The 16090-nt window shown below is 35.6% G+C and overlaps 1 protein-coding gene across 2 annotated transcripts in view; it reads right to left on the bottom strand.

Annotated features, from left to right (window-relative positions):
• The window catches only part of LOC121429438 (fibronectin type-III domain-containing protein 3A-like), a 97660-nt gene that overhangs the window by 67106 nt on the left and 14464 nt on the right, over nucleotides 1-16090 (bottom strand). Inside the window, exons 2-4 of one of the 2 annotated variants that reach the window (XM_041626432.1) lie at nucleotides 14488-15176; nucleotides 7373-7870; nucleotides 128-388 (exon numbers count right to left, since the gene is read on the bottom strand). In XM_041626432.1, coding sequence (XP_041482366.1) covers nucleotides 128-388; nucleotides 7373-7870; nucleotides 14488-15088 — 1360 coding nt within the window. In that variant the 5' untranslated portion in view covers nucleotides 15089-15176. Of the gene's footprint in view, nucleotides 1-127; nucleotides 389-7372; nucleotides 7871-8450; nucleotides 8906-14487; nucleotides 15177-16090 lie in introns of those variants that run through there. The other variant, XM_041626433.1, reaches the window with a different exon arrangement.

The raw sequence follows: 16090 nt of genomic DNA, 5'->3' as shown, positions 1-16090 counted from the left end.
GGGTCTTTCTATAGTAATCTTTGGGAACTGTTAACTGATGAATCTACAAATTTATGTATTATGATTTCAGGATGGTAAACTGTTATTTCTTTTTTTATTCATAAAATACGAAAAACACATTGCCTACCTTCACTTTCATCTTTGGGGCTGTTCCGTCCTTTTTTCTTGGTCCCTCTTGAACTTGTCCCGTTCTCTGTAGGCCGTAGCACACCAGGATGTGAGGTGCCCATGCCTCTGGGCGATGACTGGGGACTACTGGAAAGGCTGCTATTCTCCTTTTGCCTTTCATGCCTTTCGTGCAGCTTTTTCTGAAGTTTACTTCGTTGTTTATCGGCTCGCTCATCTCGGGGTCTGTTAGGCCTTGGAAGAACGAGCCTATGTGAACCTTCTGTTAATAAAAGGAAAATAACAGGAATTATTCAATGAATCATAATGGTCTTTATTGATACTCAAAAACATTCGTTGCAGCCAAAGGCTGAATTACAAATGCTAGTTCAAGGTAAAGAATATAACATATAAATTGACAAAAATGCAAATATACAAACAAGGTATATATCATATATAGGTGAAAAGATAAAAATAAATAAGTAAATAAATACATAAATAAAAACACCCAGTCAATACAGAATGCATAGTGACCTCCATTCGACCTTGCAAAAGTAGCAGGAAACATAAATGAGTGGCGGTATGGAATTAAGTATAACATACATGTACAAACTCAAGATAATTCAATTCAATTCTATTCAAACAAACAAATGAATCAACATACATGTACAAACTCAAGATAATTCAATTCAATTCTATTCAAACATAAAAATATGTATATACAAATCATACAGGGTACATAATTATGTAATAAATGGTACAAAATACGGCTAGGACCATAAAATAGCAATCTGCTTGTAATGTAGAGAATGGCCCCCAAAACAATAGCATTGACAACATTGACAATTAGAAACAGAAAACTAACAATTCAGGTTGTGTCCATTTCATTTATTACATAATCTGGACACTGTAGCAGGAAAGATACTATCATGGTAACTTTGCCATTCAATGGTAACTACCATGGTAGTGTTGATCACCAACCAATCAAAATCAAGTATTCTATACAAGTCACCATTGGATGGCAAAGTTACCATAATGGTCTATGCAACATGGCCCTGATAAGTTTCTACGCAATGACTACATCACTTACGAATTCATTCAATTTACTGATTTTTTTTTATCTCTTTGGGATTTATATAGGTGCGTAACTTGGTGCCAATTGGAAAAGCATGATAATGGAGGAGCGTTGCCGCCCAATGGATAAGTCATCAGACTTTGAAACAGTGGTCATGGGTAAGTCATGGGTTCAAATCCAAGCCATGACATAATTTCCTTCAGCAAGAAATAGGTCCATGTTATGCTGCACTCAGCCCAGGTGAGGTAAATGACTAAATACATGTAGCAGGAAAATATTCCTTGAAATGCTTCAGTGCTAAAGAGGTTGTGGGGCTAACGCCAGAGTAAAAATATCCAAGTCCTATGGACGTTATATAACAATGTGATATGCACAATACAAGAACTGCTCTGTTAATGTTACACAAGTTTTCTTACATACAGTGTACAATGGCAATGTTTACATTGGAGGTACAACTTCTTAATAGCTCTTCCATGGTCAGCGATTTGAAGTTCAAAATGTGTATATTCAAAATGGGTATCCCCAAAACCCTTTAATCTTGTTATTTTTATAGCATAAGTTTTTATTTTGCATTCCGTATTTCAATGTCCTTTCATTCCATTTCTCAGAGTCATCAGCTAATCATAGTCAATTTAATTTCCATCATTATCAATTAGGATCAAATCATTCAGGACATTTATGATCTTGAATTTGTAAAATGTATAAAGGGTGGCAAAGAATATGAAAACTTAATGTGTTCCAGAAATTATAATTTCTTAAATGTCTGTTCTGTCTCTCACTATTCTATACAAAAAATAATGATAAAAAAGGTCTTGTATATCACATTTCACATTATGATTTTAATGTCTCTATGCGCTTCCAAAGAACTTGGATATTATTTCTTTGGCTTTAGCTTGGCAGCTGTTATTATTTACAGTGCACATGCATTTCAAGTGATAAATTCTTGTTGTTGATGTCTTTATGTTTAGGCCTATATCCCATTTTGTGGACATAAATGAGATTAAACATTAAATGAAAGTGAAAAATATAATGAAATACATGTATGTGATAAAACCAAAGCTAAATGGCTATGCCTTGCAAGGCAACTACTTTGGAAAGCATACTTATGTATCCATGGAAAACACATTTTGAATGGTTATGCTTAAAGGTCATGTATAATAATAGACAGAGCCAGAATTGAAAGTTTGGACTTTAAAGAGCAATTCCTTCCATATTCAATCCCTCTGTTTTCGTCACAATCTTTGCAGAATGATCACAGACCAGAAAGAGGTAGGTTTAATACCAAGCGATAAAGAAAAGTGAGAGAGGGTGAGGAGAGGAAGAAAGAGAGGTCAGAGTTGGGTAGAGGGGAAGAGGCAAAAAAAGAAAGAAAACACTTCAATGTCCTTAAATGTCACCAGAAAAAAAAAATGTCCAGGGCTACATTTCGAGCTCACCAGCCCCAATTTGCTACAGAATTTCAGGGGCATCTTCATTTTCTTTTTCCAGTGATCTTGAGGGCATTTCATGTTACATTTTCTATATTGTTTCATATTAATTTGGAATTTCATATGTATTGTAATGTTGATTTAATTAGTTTATTTATTAATTATTTCATATTTAGGGACCCCGGGGTAGAACAGGCTATTCAAAGCCAATCTGAAACAGGTTTACTCCTGCGATATGATTTCTATGTTTTGTATTACATTCATTGTTGTGTTTAAATATTGTTGTATACATGTATATAATCATTTGATCATGTAATATATTTTCTATATATTCTATGTATTTTTTAATCGTGAATAATAAGCCCTGGTCACACCTTTGCATTTTGGGATTGCATTCAGCTGTATATTGCCCAAAACGTAGAGAATTGCAGTCAAAGGCAACACAATGCAATGGAACAAGTTAATACGATGTACCGATGCAGACCAACACAGAGGCTTTGCGTTCTACATGTACGTCCGTAGTTTGATTTTTTTTTAAAGATCAGAAACTGAATGCAACTAAAATCCACATGTGCAAAGACGAGTGGCAAATAACAGATGCGAGCAAGGATGCACGAGTACGAGCGACAACAAGCAACAACGAGCATATAAGGTGAGCAGCTTATGCAGGCATCAATGCTGCAGTGCTCGATTTACCTCGCTTTAGCTTGCATCACCTTATTATCTTAATATGTGCAACTCTAAAAGTACATGTATGATTCCAATCGAATATTTTTCTGAGTAGTATGCTGCATTAAGCAGTGTATTGTTGTACATGTACAGCAATACATAGCTATTAAGAACACAAAGGTGTGGGCCAGGCTTAAGGAAAGAACCCTTGGAACAAATAGGCTTGTGTAGAAAAAGAAAAATCAAAGAATAAGAATAAAGAAAGTTTGAGAAAAATCGGACAAATAATGAGAAAGTTATGAGCATTTGAATATTGCAATCACTAATGCTATGGAGATCCTCCCATTGGCAATGCGACAAGGATGTGTGATGTCACTGATGAACAACTTTCCCTTTGGTGGACTATAAAATACCCTCAAAATGTCTCTTCTTGCTTTTTCTTATGATGATACAAACTCTTTATCCATGATTTATTCTTAAAAAAATATGTATTACATGCCCTCATGTAGAAAGAACACATGATCTATGGATAGATGTGATAAAAGAGGCAATTCAAGTGAAATATATACTAAAGTAATGGGGAGAGTTGTTCACAAGTGACATCACACATCTTTGTCGCATTGCCAATTTGCTATCTCCATAGCAATAGTGATCGCAATATTCAAATGCTCATAACATTCTCATTATTTGTCCGATTTTTCTCAAACTTTTGTTGATCTGTTTCTTTGATTTTTCTGTTTTCAAACAAGCTATCTTGTTCCAATGGTTTCATTCTCCTTTAAGGAAAGAACTTATTTGTTACACGGAAAATAGAGATGACAACTTAAAAGTATTTCATAATAGAAAGTGATTCATTGAACTATGGATTCAATCAATACATCTTTCAGTACATAAAGATGAAAGAGCACAAGTACAATGAATTTCCCTGTCTGGCAAGTCATAGGCTGTGTTCCAATTTATTCTATTCTACATTGTAGAATTTAAAAGCATAGTTTTGATTGTTCTTTGATTCTAAACCATGGTTGCATAGGTTTTTCTTGTTAGTTATGGAATTAAAGCCTTTAAAATATAAAAATTGTAAACACCAATGTTCTATGTTATATCATGTTATTTTCCATATTTTTTCATTCATATTCATTAATGATTTCTTCTATGAAAATCATTGTAATAATTCATCACTGATACTTGTTTATTTTTCATGTATGTACATTTGAAACAGCTCCCTTGCAAAGCAGGCCAATGGGCTTGAATGTGACAAAAGGTTTTTAATTTGCTCTTATATAATTATGAAATATCAAGAAGAGCTTTAATTAAAGCTCTGTTTCTATTAAGAAGTCAGTCATTTTCATTTTCATATGTCAATTATATTCTGTAATTAGTTTAGTTATTGAAACAAATTGAAACAATATTACTGACCATTCTCTCATGGTATTGTCAATAACCAAAGCATTTTTAAATGCTGCTTTGTATATTTCAATATATTATTATGTTTATTTACTTCAAAGTGGAAATGAATAAATTGAAACTTGAACAAAAAATTTAATCCTGTCTTCAACAAAAAATGCATACATATAAAATAAAGAAACAATTCAAAATCATGATTCTACAGTGTACATTAGGCCTTCAAACACAAGGAGAGGAAAATTGATTGAATGCTATCAAAAAGGAAGAGCATTTTGTCTAAAGTTGCGCTTGGATTCGCGAAACACATCTGTGATTTCAGAGTAAGAACATCGTTTGAACACGCCCATATATGTATCACATACAGCACGGTAAAACTGCCAGTTTGGAGGGTGTGGAAATGTCATCGACCCTATTGTGCGGACACATAGAATGAAAGAGAGTAAAGGGAAGAGAGGATGAATATCTAGAACAACCTCAAATGTCATGTCTATTCACTAGAAAACTTGACTTCCATCTAGGAGGCACCTTAAAGGGATAGATCAGCTATGGGTGAAAATTTAATAGCATGATTATCAGCTGAACTAGCATTTTTCCAATCTATATTCCTATTTGTAATTTCTTTGTATGGTGTATTTGTTTTGTATGTTTATTTATACTTTGCTTCTTATTTTCTTATGTACACTTTTCTTTTTTGATAAGTGAATTTCAGAGGACAAATATATTTTAAAAATACAAAATTACAAGTATTCTTCTGAAGTTATGTGTATAAACATCTTACAGTGCTATGATTTATCAGGGAGTGAGAGGCATTTCAAACAAAATTGACAAGCAAAACAAAAAGGTGTAAATCATGACGATAACGATGGTGATGACGATGACGAAGATGGTAATGATGATGAGGATGATGATGATGATAGTGATGATGATGATGATGATGATGACGAGGAGGATCATGATGCTGATGACGAGGAGGATCATGATGCTGATGATGATGATATACACAGTTCTTGTAAAGCAATATCACATTATCATATTAAGTCTCGACATGCTTCCAAAGGACTTGGATTAAAATAGCACCACTCACGGATAGCTTTCTCCCGTACAAAAATCTTTAAAGATTTTTGAAAATCAGATCAAGGGGTGCAAGGCCAGCTCAGCAACCTCCCTGGATCCAGGGTCTGAAAGTAATCCCTTCCATTATGATATAATAATAGGATTTTTTTCTTTAATCTGATACATAATGATAAATCATTTCAATTGCACATGATAAGAAAAATCAATCCTACAGAGTCTCCATAATGGAACCAAACACCTGTTTTACACACTGTTTAGTAAAAGGAATTGAATGATTCATCACAATGCAATAATGAATGAACGAATTAATGATATCATGCATGGAAGAGAAAACTGTTTTAATGCTCAAGGCAGAAGCCTTCACTTTAATAAAAAGTATCACTTACGAAATGAGAAAATATTCATATTGTGATTTATAGTGTTGTGTATTAGTAGGCATGTGGTGTAACTTCATTGGTCATCGGAATCAATTCTGTAGCAGCATTAGAGCAGTGTTGAGTACAGTATTTCATCAAAAGATTGCATTCAGAACCTACATGTATTCTAATTTAAATGAGCAATGAAATCTTGCCAAAAACTGAAAAAGACTTCTTATAAAGCAACATTTAAATGATTGTTTAAATATCATATCTGAACTTGCGCAGGGAAAAAAAGGGAACAAAACAAACTACATGTACATGTATGACAATGGTCATGTCTGCTCAATTATGATGAAGGAAGTCTAGCTACATTTAAAGTTTAATCTCGTGACACAATCGTCATTTGGAGAAGGACCTTGAAAATATACATTTCCTTCCTAACACAAATCCTAGAGTGAATCATCGCCACAGGGTTGACTCATAATTACTGAAAAATCAACACCAATCTAAATATTTTCTGTTTTATTTACAATACAATCCTCCACTAAATTCTGATTTACTCTGTAATTTCCTTGAGAACTTTTATCATGAGTCAACTTTTGCTACATTTTATGAAAAGGAATTATTCACCAAACTGAGCCATTTCAAGAATAATTCAACCCTTCGCATCAAGTCTTGGTTATTTCTTTTGAAAAGGAAGCCTAATAACAAAAAAAATACTGTTAATAGGCCTATAAACTGAAGCAGGTTATGATCTAACTCTGTGTTAGGGAAACAAAAAATTTCACAATTTTTATTAAAGTTTTCTTAACTCGATCTTTCCTTGTGTGTAAATGATTAGGAGAACTATGACAGTAATCATTTTAAGATATTTACGAATCATTTGATTGTCAAACGAGCTGGCAAATTGAACCTTGCATTGAGCTATAAAACTAGACCTGTAATGTCACACAGGTATAACTTCATGATATGACCAATGCAATAGACCACATGAAACTGGATATCTATTAAGTGCAACTGCTTCAGTCAGACTTAAAACTATGTGAAACAACCCAGCAGAGGAAGATTGTGTTTAATAACTAGGGGAGTGTTTCATCAATATTGTTGTCAGATCTGACAATTTTCCTTGATTCTGATTGGCCGAGAGGCACTGTTACTATGGTAACTGTCGGATAAAACAAGGCTTGTCGGATAAATCATCTGACAGGTCCTTTCATGAAACGCTCCCCTGGTATGAAACAATAGAAGTGTAAACCCACCTTGTCTAGGTGAAAGATCCCCGTTAGAACCTTGATGTTGAGTAGGATGAGGATGGTTTGAGGAGTTACATGAAGCTGGAGGAAACCTCTGGATGTGCATTGGGGTTGGATGAACACCGGTACCCATAAACACCGTCGGTAACTGGGTATGCATGTGTGGCGGGATACCCGCCGTATTGGGGTAACCCCCCAGCATATGAGGGGGGTACACCTGCTGGTTACCCGGTGGAGGCGGCTGGAACATTGGTGGCTGGTACATTTGCTGGGGTACTGGTGCCGCAGCCGGTGCCTGGTTGTGGTTAGGGTAGACCGGTGCCTGGTTGATGGCGTCACGGTTGTCCTGTGGTACAGGGAGCTGCATTGGCATTGACTGCATTGGCGCCGGAGGCTGGAGGGGTAAGTTGCTGGCCATGGTTTGCACAGGACCGTGCCCTGTTTTTACCATGTGAATTTGTGGAGGGGTGGGGGAATTGGAAAGGAGTTGAACTAGCGTTGGACCTGAAGAAAAGACAACAGCATTTATTATTAATAAAGTCAAGTTTGATTTTCTTCTTCTACCATTAAAACATTAAAGTTTAGGAAAGAAAAACTAGTAGTAAAATATTTATCAACAAGACAATGTTTTGTGTACTTTACAAGTCCAGTTCTAAATAAAAAGTAAAAAAAATGCATAAAAATAGATCAAAATTTAATCTCAAACATAGTACTGTATAATTACTCAACAAAAATGCCAACCCTTAAAGGCAGCAAGTGCAGTACTTTAAATATCACTTTAAGAATAATAAAAGTTTTTACATTATTATGTATCATTTGAAGCATAATTTGTAACACAAGCCTCAAGATATCACTCAACATTTACTGTACAAACATTCATGGACATGTAATGTCGGTGCCATTCACCCATGTACATGTACAGCACATTCTGTAGAGAATGTTCATGAATACCGGTACTATGTACACAGTATTTCACTTTGGTTGAGTACACAATTATAAAACCATTTCAAAAATTATGCCGGCGACACTCTAGACATTATTAATGCACATCATCACACAATTAATTGATTAATATAGTACACACCTGTCTTGTGTCCGCAATGTACAGGGTACATAAATTACAAGTCATAAATTTGGTAGATTTTATAGAACTTGCTTTCAATTTTCTCGCAGTACCTGCATATACTGAACAACGCAATGTACTGTATATATGTACTTGACTTCTTTAAACACTGTGGCGTATGAAATTATGACACGTAGCCAGATATTATCATCTCGTTACATGTGCATGTAGGCCTACTCTGTATCATAAGGGACCTTGTACCAGGCTGCAGTGTGCATTGTTGATATATCACAATGCCTACCCTGGAAGCTGTACACGTATGCATTGCCAAGCATGATTGGCCAATACTACAATAGAACTTTGATCAGTCTGTGTACACAGTGTATAAAGCAACAGGTGCAATTGTGCTCCCATTCAATACACACAATTCTTGGTATCATCACGTACAATGCCATATAATGAAATTAATTGACAATAACAAATAATTTTACTTCAATCAAAATTCAGGCTGATACTGATACAGATGTTAATTTCCAAAAGCATTCAAAGTGTACTGAACATGAATAGATTGTGCTGCATTTGTGTCTTGAAAATGAAATTAAAAGTAAAATAAATTAACAGCAAATGAATAATTCATGACAAAGTCTAAAATAAAAAGGTTAATGGTCACAATATTATCATTGATCTACATCTGGTACATTAATATCAACATATTTGTGAAATCACTAACACAGAAAGGCATACATGGGACAATGTATTAATATTGCTTGGAAAAATACATGACATTTAATGGAATTCCGTGCTTATTTTGCTAATTTCTCGGCAATTACAGATTTTTTTCAAGAGATATTTGGCACATATTTTTTATCTATACATACAAACACTTTGTTGGTAATTTTATTGGATCCTGTTTGAACTTGTTTTGGGATTGTTACTACAGTACAACTAGTATTTATCTTTAAGTGACAGTAATCAACAATTTTACTTCAGCTAGATTTATTTCTCCTGCATAAACATTATGATATACATGTACATGTACTATAGTTTACAAAGTGTCACTAAAATTATAGGTCAATTATTATTATCATCCAAGAAATAGCTGGGTATCTTCTTCATTTTCAACAAGGTTGCTACTGAAAAAAATATAGTATTAGTTTTACGATTATTTTCAAGAATTCAATCTGATCTAAATTTCACATTTGGACCACTGGCAGATCAAGGGGGGAGGCACACTGGCCCGTGCCTCCCCCCCCCCCCCCCTTTAAAAAGCAAAATTAAAATTCGTAATGTAAAATTGTTGTAAAAACAGAAGTGTGCCCCCCCCCCCCCTCCTTTTTGAATGTGAAGACCCTTTTCTTTTTTGCTTGTTAATTTTTTTTCTGGGGTGCAATTTTTGTTTAAAACCTTTTTTCATTTGCTTTTAAAATTTTTCCTCAGAAAAATGTGCCCCCCCCCCCATATTGGAAAATCCTAAATCCGCCCCTGGTTTGGACCAGTAAAAAAATTGAACAACTGGGTATCTACTGGTCCGACATGAACAGGTTGGACCAGTAGGAAAAAGTGTGGATCCCTGTCCAACCTTACAATACATGAACATCTGACCTTACATTGGCATTTTATAGGGTATACATTCACCAACCTACATGTACATGTACACAACAACCTTAATTCTAAATAAAGTTTTATTCCTTCTTCCCTCTCAGCATATTTTCAGCAATATCTTTTTTTTTACTTTTTATTGTTTTAGCATGACTCTTCTACATGTACAGGAAACATTCTCATTTTAACCTTCTAAAATTAGCAGTGACACCCAAGAATCAGAGTTTCAGCAAGCATAGTCTGAAGAAAAAGACCTTTTTTGTCTGTGCAGTAGTGAATCTGTACATTTCACACATGCTGCAAGGTTGATTACACCTAACCCTTTAGTACACACATGATATATACATGTACATGTACATACATGTACATGTACCTGTACATTTGGATACATCTGCAACAAAGTAAATTTGCACAGGGAGAGCTTCCCATTTCATGGGTGCCTTTAAAGTGCAATTAGGGTCTGCCCATACAGACCAAGAACTGCACTATGCATTGTGGTCAAAAGAGGGGATTACCCTATTGAATGAGGTATTGTGTTGTGATTTACAAGGCCTTTTGAATGTCCATACAGACCTACTACTTTCATGTAGAAAGATCTAACAATGTGGTTTATCACAAGAGACCTGGTTTAGTCACACTCTAATGACTACACAATTGTTCAAAATTTTGTGTGAAAAGGGGTCTTCCTGTGAGCCTACATGTACACATATAAAACAGCATAATGCTGGATAATTAAACTACATGTATAGCTGTAGGCCTACATGTACCTTACTCCCTCTCCAACTCCCAGCAATTGACTTTTTTCATAAGTAGAAGTAAAGGCCCAACCTCAAATTGTGAAAATTGAATTAGTTCACCCATGCAAATAATTCTAAATTTTAAAGAATATAGATCGAGTCATTTTCCTAATTAATAATAGGTTACATACATAAACATCCTGTGTCTGAACTCTGAAATCAGCTTCAAGAAGATGAATAATATAACTTGGGCACAATTTGGTTGGAATTGAGCCATGCCTGTCCATACAGGCCATTACAGACCATGCATCATACACATCTGTGCTGCCCATTATTGGACTACACATGACCTTGCAAAAGGACAATACCCCTGACCTTTCATCAACCCATGGACCAACTGCCCCTCATTCTGAAGTGCAATTCAATATGTTCTTAAATCTGTGCTACAATTACGGTATGAGGCAAAAAATTTCAAAATTACATTTTTACAAGGTATAATTTTGCTTTTCAAATTTGAATTGCATTTTTGGTCATATAAGAAAAGAACTAAAGTAATGTACAGTCCTATGTAAAAATATACTATACAAAAGACCTGCAGTCTTTCGAAAATGTGGAGCAAATTGCGATGCGATACCAGGAAAATTATTTGTTTTTAGTGTTTTCTATTTTTACTTGGCACTATTCTCATGTTTTGAGAGAACTATGAATTTCAGTAATTATTCCTACTCTGTTTTTAATAGTTATGAATGATTTGAATGTCAATTTTTCTGACAAATTAAAGTTGTGCTGTTAGAGATACCTGTCAAAATTGGCTGCGCATATTATGTGGAAAGCCGTGGTGTAGTGGTTCTGACTCTCGCCTTGTAAACAGAGGGTCGTGTGTTCGAATCCCACCGCGGTCTAGCGTCCTTTGGCAAGGCGTTAATCCACACTTTGCCACTCTCGACCCAGGTGCTAAATGGGTACCCGGTAGGATGCGAAAGATATTGTACGTTTGATTTTGCCAGCGCCATAATGTGGCTGCGATGGATGCAAGGAATGCTCCCCAGGGAGTGGAAATTGTGCACTTTTCGTGCAGATTTGAAATGAATCCAATGACCGGGTAATAATATGCTTTAAACGCGCTTTGAGCCATTCTGGGAAAAGCGCTTTATAAAAATTGGCTTTTATTATTATTATTATTAAACCACAACTTTAGACCAGAGTAAAAATCAAACTCAAGTTCAGAATACTGGTCACTGTGTTTATTTACTCTTCACAATGATGCACTGACAGGTCAATTTCTCCTGTGTTTTGTCAATGATTTGTTGTTGTTTTGTTTTGTTTTTTGCAATTGAATTCCAATTGTGAGATCAGCCATTAATTGAAATCGAACACCAGCAACTGTCAACATTGTAATCAAATGTACATGTACATGCAGGCCCCCTTATTTTATAAATGAGTACATGTACACAGTATGATTCTTGTAAAAAACAAAAAATGATATTACTTTTGAGTTTTGAAGGTTTTTTTTTTAATACAGATATAAGATATATTTCTATTTTTTTAGTAGTTGTATTAATAGTAACATACACTTTCGATAAAGTGAAAATAATGCTTTATTAATGCAAAAAAAAAAGCCTACATGTACATGTACCTATCAGAGCAACTGAAACTGTAAGAGACTCGACATAGATTACAACAATTGCAATCAACTGTACAGTACTGTACTATGCCATCTTGCACAAGTACTGTATAAATCAGGATTATTGCACACTCTTTTAGCAAAGGTCATTTCCTATACTGACCAGGCAATCTGATATTTAAAGAGCTTTTGACCTTATATTTGAGTCTAGAGTGCAAACTTGGAAGAAGGAGTACAGGGGAGGGGGGGGGATGTCACACTCCTTTGGCAGTGTTCAAATATTCACAGGCGAAGGGTTAATAAAGGTCAAGTATGGGCTCCTCCTTTTTATCATTTCAGTACAATTTGCATTGCTATGGGTTTAATCTACAGAATGAAAAAAAAAGCTTTCCGTATTAAAAAAAAAAAACGTATATGAATGTAATATGTGTTGTTGTATGCAGAATCTTGGGAGCATCAGAGTAGAAGTAACCGAAAAACATAACATATTTTCATTCAAATACATTTGATAAAAGATTACTCTTACAGAAAATTTTCAAATTAAGATTTGAAACTAACCAGGTCCTGTACTACACAAAGCTTTAATAATGTTTTCAATTGAATTTCAAGAATTAATTACACTGGTCACAGTGACAATAATGTATCATCATTCATGAAAATCTAACAAACGATCAGTGACATCAGTCACATCGGTTATTACATGTAGGAATAAAAGTTTCTTCTTCTTTCCATGGTTGGCAACCAATCAGGATTGACTATTTTTGCCACAGCTTTAATTCTTAGCCTCCTTCCAGACACCCAGCCGAAAAATTGGCAAAATCAATGTGAATAAATTTTAACAATATTGACCAGCCTTATGAAGATTCAACATTCCATATTTTAGTTTGATGATTTTTCCACCTGTGTGTGAGATACATGTAAACTGAGGGTCTTTGTATTTTTATACACAGTGAAGCAGTTACTCATGTTCTTTTCACGGATAACTGAGGACAACGCACTTGCGTTTACTCACTCACGGACACAGCCATCTTCTCAATCTTGGCAGCATATCAGGGTCACTTCGATATTGAACAGCTCTCACATTTCGCTACTTTAATATCGTGGACCAAGCACATAGTTTCAGTACGTCCTCGTCCTTGGCTCTAGATAATTTACCTATTGTACCACACTATATCTACATGTATACCATCAACTGGGCTTTGTGGGGTGGGCCTGTAATCCAAGATACATGGGGAAGTTTACAAACTGATGCAGAGGTTCGAGCCGTTAAAGGTCGGTTCCAGATGTAAATAATCATACCTGATTCAGATTGATACTTGTCAGGTATAAAAATCTCAAACACACATCGAACGTCACAGTTCTGCTCCGCAGTCCAAGGTCATATTCCACACAACGCAAGAATCCATCCTACTTTGGGCCAATGGAGATGGGGAATCTTGACGTTTTCCTGGAGATGACTGGGCTAGTTAGAGATTAAAGAACTTTATACGCTGATGTAGCACCAACGATTCCACTCTTTAACTCTGTATAGATGATATCCAATTGTGCATGAGGATACCGAATATTGTCTCGTAAGTAGAATGCTCACATGACAAATCACTGATGAAGCGTTCAAGGAAGGAAATCTCTGGATGCTCCTATTATTAGACTTCAGATCTTGGAATAATCATGGTGGAAGGTTCCATTGATTCCAGCAATAATAACTTTTAAAATTGGCATTGAAATTCAAAGTCACGATGGTCCAAACACAATCTAGGACTGTTCGCAATACTGTCAGTTCATCCTGTCGAATGCTGTTATACTTTACTTTCCATGAGCTCGACACAGCTATAACCTGGTTCCAGTTACAATAGCACACAAGACTACTAACAGCTTTTATACATCAATACTTGAAAAGTAATTCTACATGGTATTACAAACAAAAAGAAATACTTACACTTTAAATATGAACAATATTCGATTCTTGAAACAATATGTCCGGGCAAAGTTTACTTTTTTCACATAAATGACTGTTTTAAGACTTGAAATACATGTTATTCCTCTGGATTAATATTCACTGTATTATTACATGTACGTCAAATACTGTTTTACTACTTACCATGTATATATTGTACCTGGTCCCCATTTTCCACAGGAAATGCTTCACCAGGTTTGATTTGAAGATAAAACACATATTTTTGTTTTTGTCCCTGTGTCTGTCCCTGTACCCCTTCTTCTTGAACCTGTCCCTGTGGCACACCCTCTTCCACCGGCATGGGCGTGGTCCCTTGCCCCTGGTTATAATCCACATATTCCGAGCTTTGGCCCTGGTAGAGTTCCTGGTTAACATACTCCTGACCCGGCGAGGGGTAATCCATATGTCCGTCATATTCCGGGCCCGGGATGGGCACATAGTTAGCGTTCGTTCCATCCATGCTGGCATCGTACTCCTGGATATAGTTTGCAGGGCACGAATTGGCAATGGGCCCGTTCACATATTGCTGCACTTGGCCCTGACTGTCGATGGAGCCGTCTGACGTGTACATGTCAGGGCCATTGTCCATGGGGGAGAGCGAACCGTTCTGTCCCTTGAGCTGAACGTCCGATTCACTGCTTGTCGTTGAGCTGGTTTCGCCGTTGGCCAGCGGTCCGTCGTGATGCATCTGTGCATGGTGGTTGGTGGATGGGTAGATATTCAGCATTGGTTCAGTAACGGACATGGTGTTCCAAGCTGAGGAGGCCTCGCACAAATTAAGAGTTCAGCATCCACAAGGCTTTTTTTAGTATAACAAACTTCAGTACCTTATTCTGCAAAGGAAGAATAGATAAAACAGGTCTGTTAACAATACTCTCATTATTAAAGTAAACATAAATAGGATGCTAATTTGATATATATTCAAATAAACAAACTTCAAAATATAAATTATGCTGTTTCATCAACAAAAACTTGTGTTGATACACAATATAAATTAGCACTGAATCATTACGTTTTTTTTCTTCAACAGTGTCCACAAGTACATGAATGGCCAAGCAGCACAAGCAAGCGATCATTTTTTTTTCAATTTTTTTCAAGGACTACTTTTCAACCTACTACCAAAATCTGCAACGTTGGATGAGCAGGGCTCTTTCAAGCATTCCGGGCTCAAGACTTCACGTTTATAATTTCGTTGAGCTCAATAAATCGCTCTTCATATTTTTTCGAATCGCTCTCCTCGAGGAGCTCAAATCAATTTATGATACATATATGCTAAATTGTAGATTTTTCTTTATATTGTAAAATGCAATAGCTGTAGAGCTATTACTTAATCTGTGATGAAACTAGGACTGGGTCATTACGTTTACAAAATATCGCGCTTCTGCTTAAAAAAAATATATAAACTTTACAAAAAATTGCTTAAATTTCACATTTTACATAATACATCTATTTTCCATAATTCCTTGAAATTATTTTGATTTAGTTGAAAACCATCAGGAAAATGAAGAACATTCAGCTCTTTCTTGACTCTGATTGATGTTACAATCGGTAAACATTGTAGTCCCACATGTACACTTCCATGGTGTTGCAAACATTAACTGAAAACGATCGTTTGAACGTTTTGATCGATATCGATAGTTTTACACTTGGTCAACTCCATGAAAATCTACATATGGGACTACAATATTTACCGAGTTAACATCACAAATCAGAGTCAGGAAGGGGTGAATATTCTTCATCTTTTCGG

This window comes from Lytechinus variegatus, chromosome 16, assembly GCF_018143015.1.
Source record: "Lytechinus variegatus isolate NC3 chromosome 16, Lvar_3.0, whole genome shotgun sequence".
NCBI lineage: Eukaryota > Metazoa > Echinodermata > Echinoidea > Temnopleuroida > Toxopneustidae > Lytechinus > Lytechinus variegatus.
Note: the sequence above shows the minus strand (reverse complement) of the source record. Positions and strands in the feature narration are given on the sequence as shown.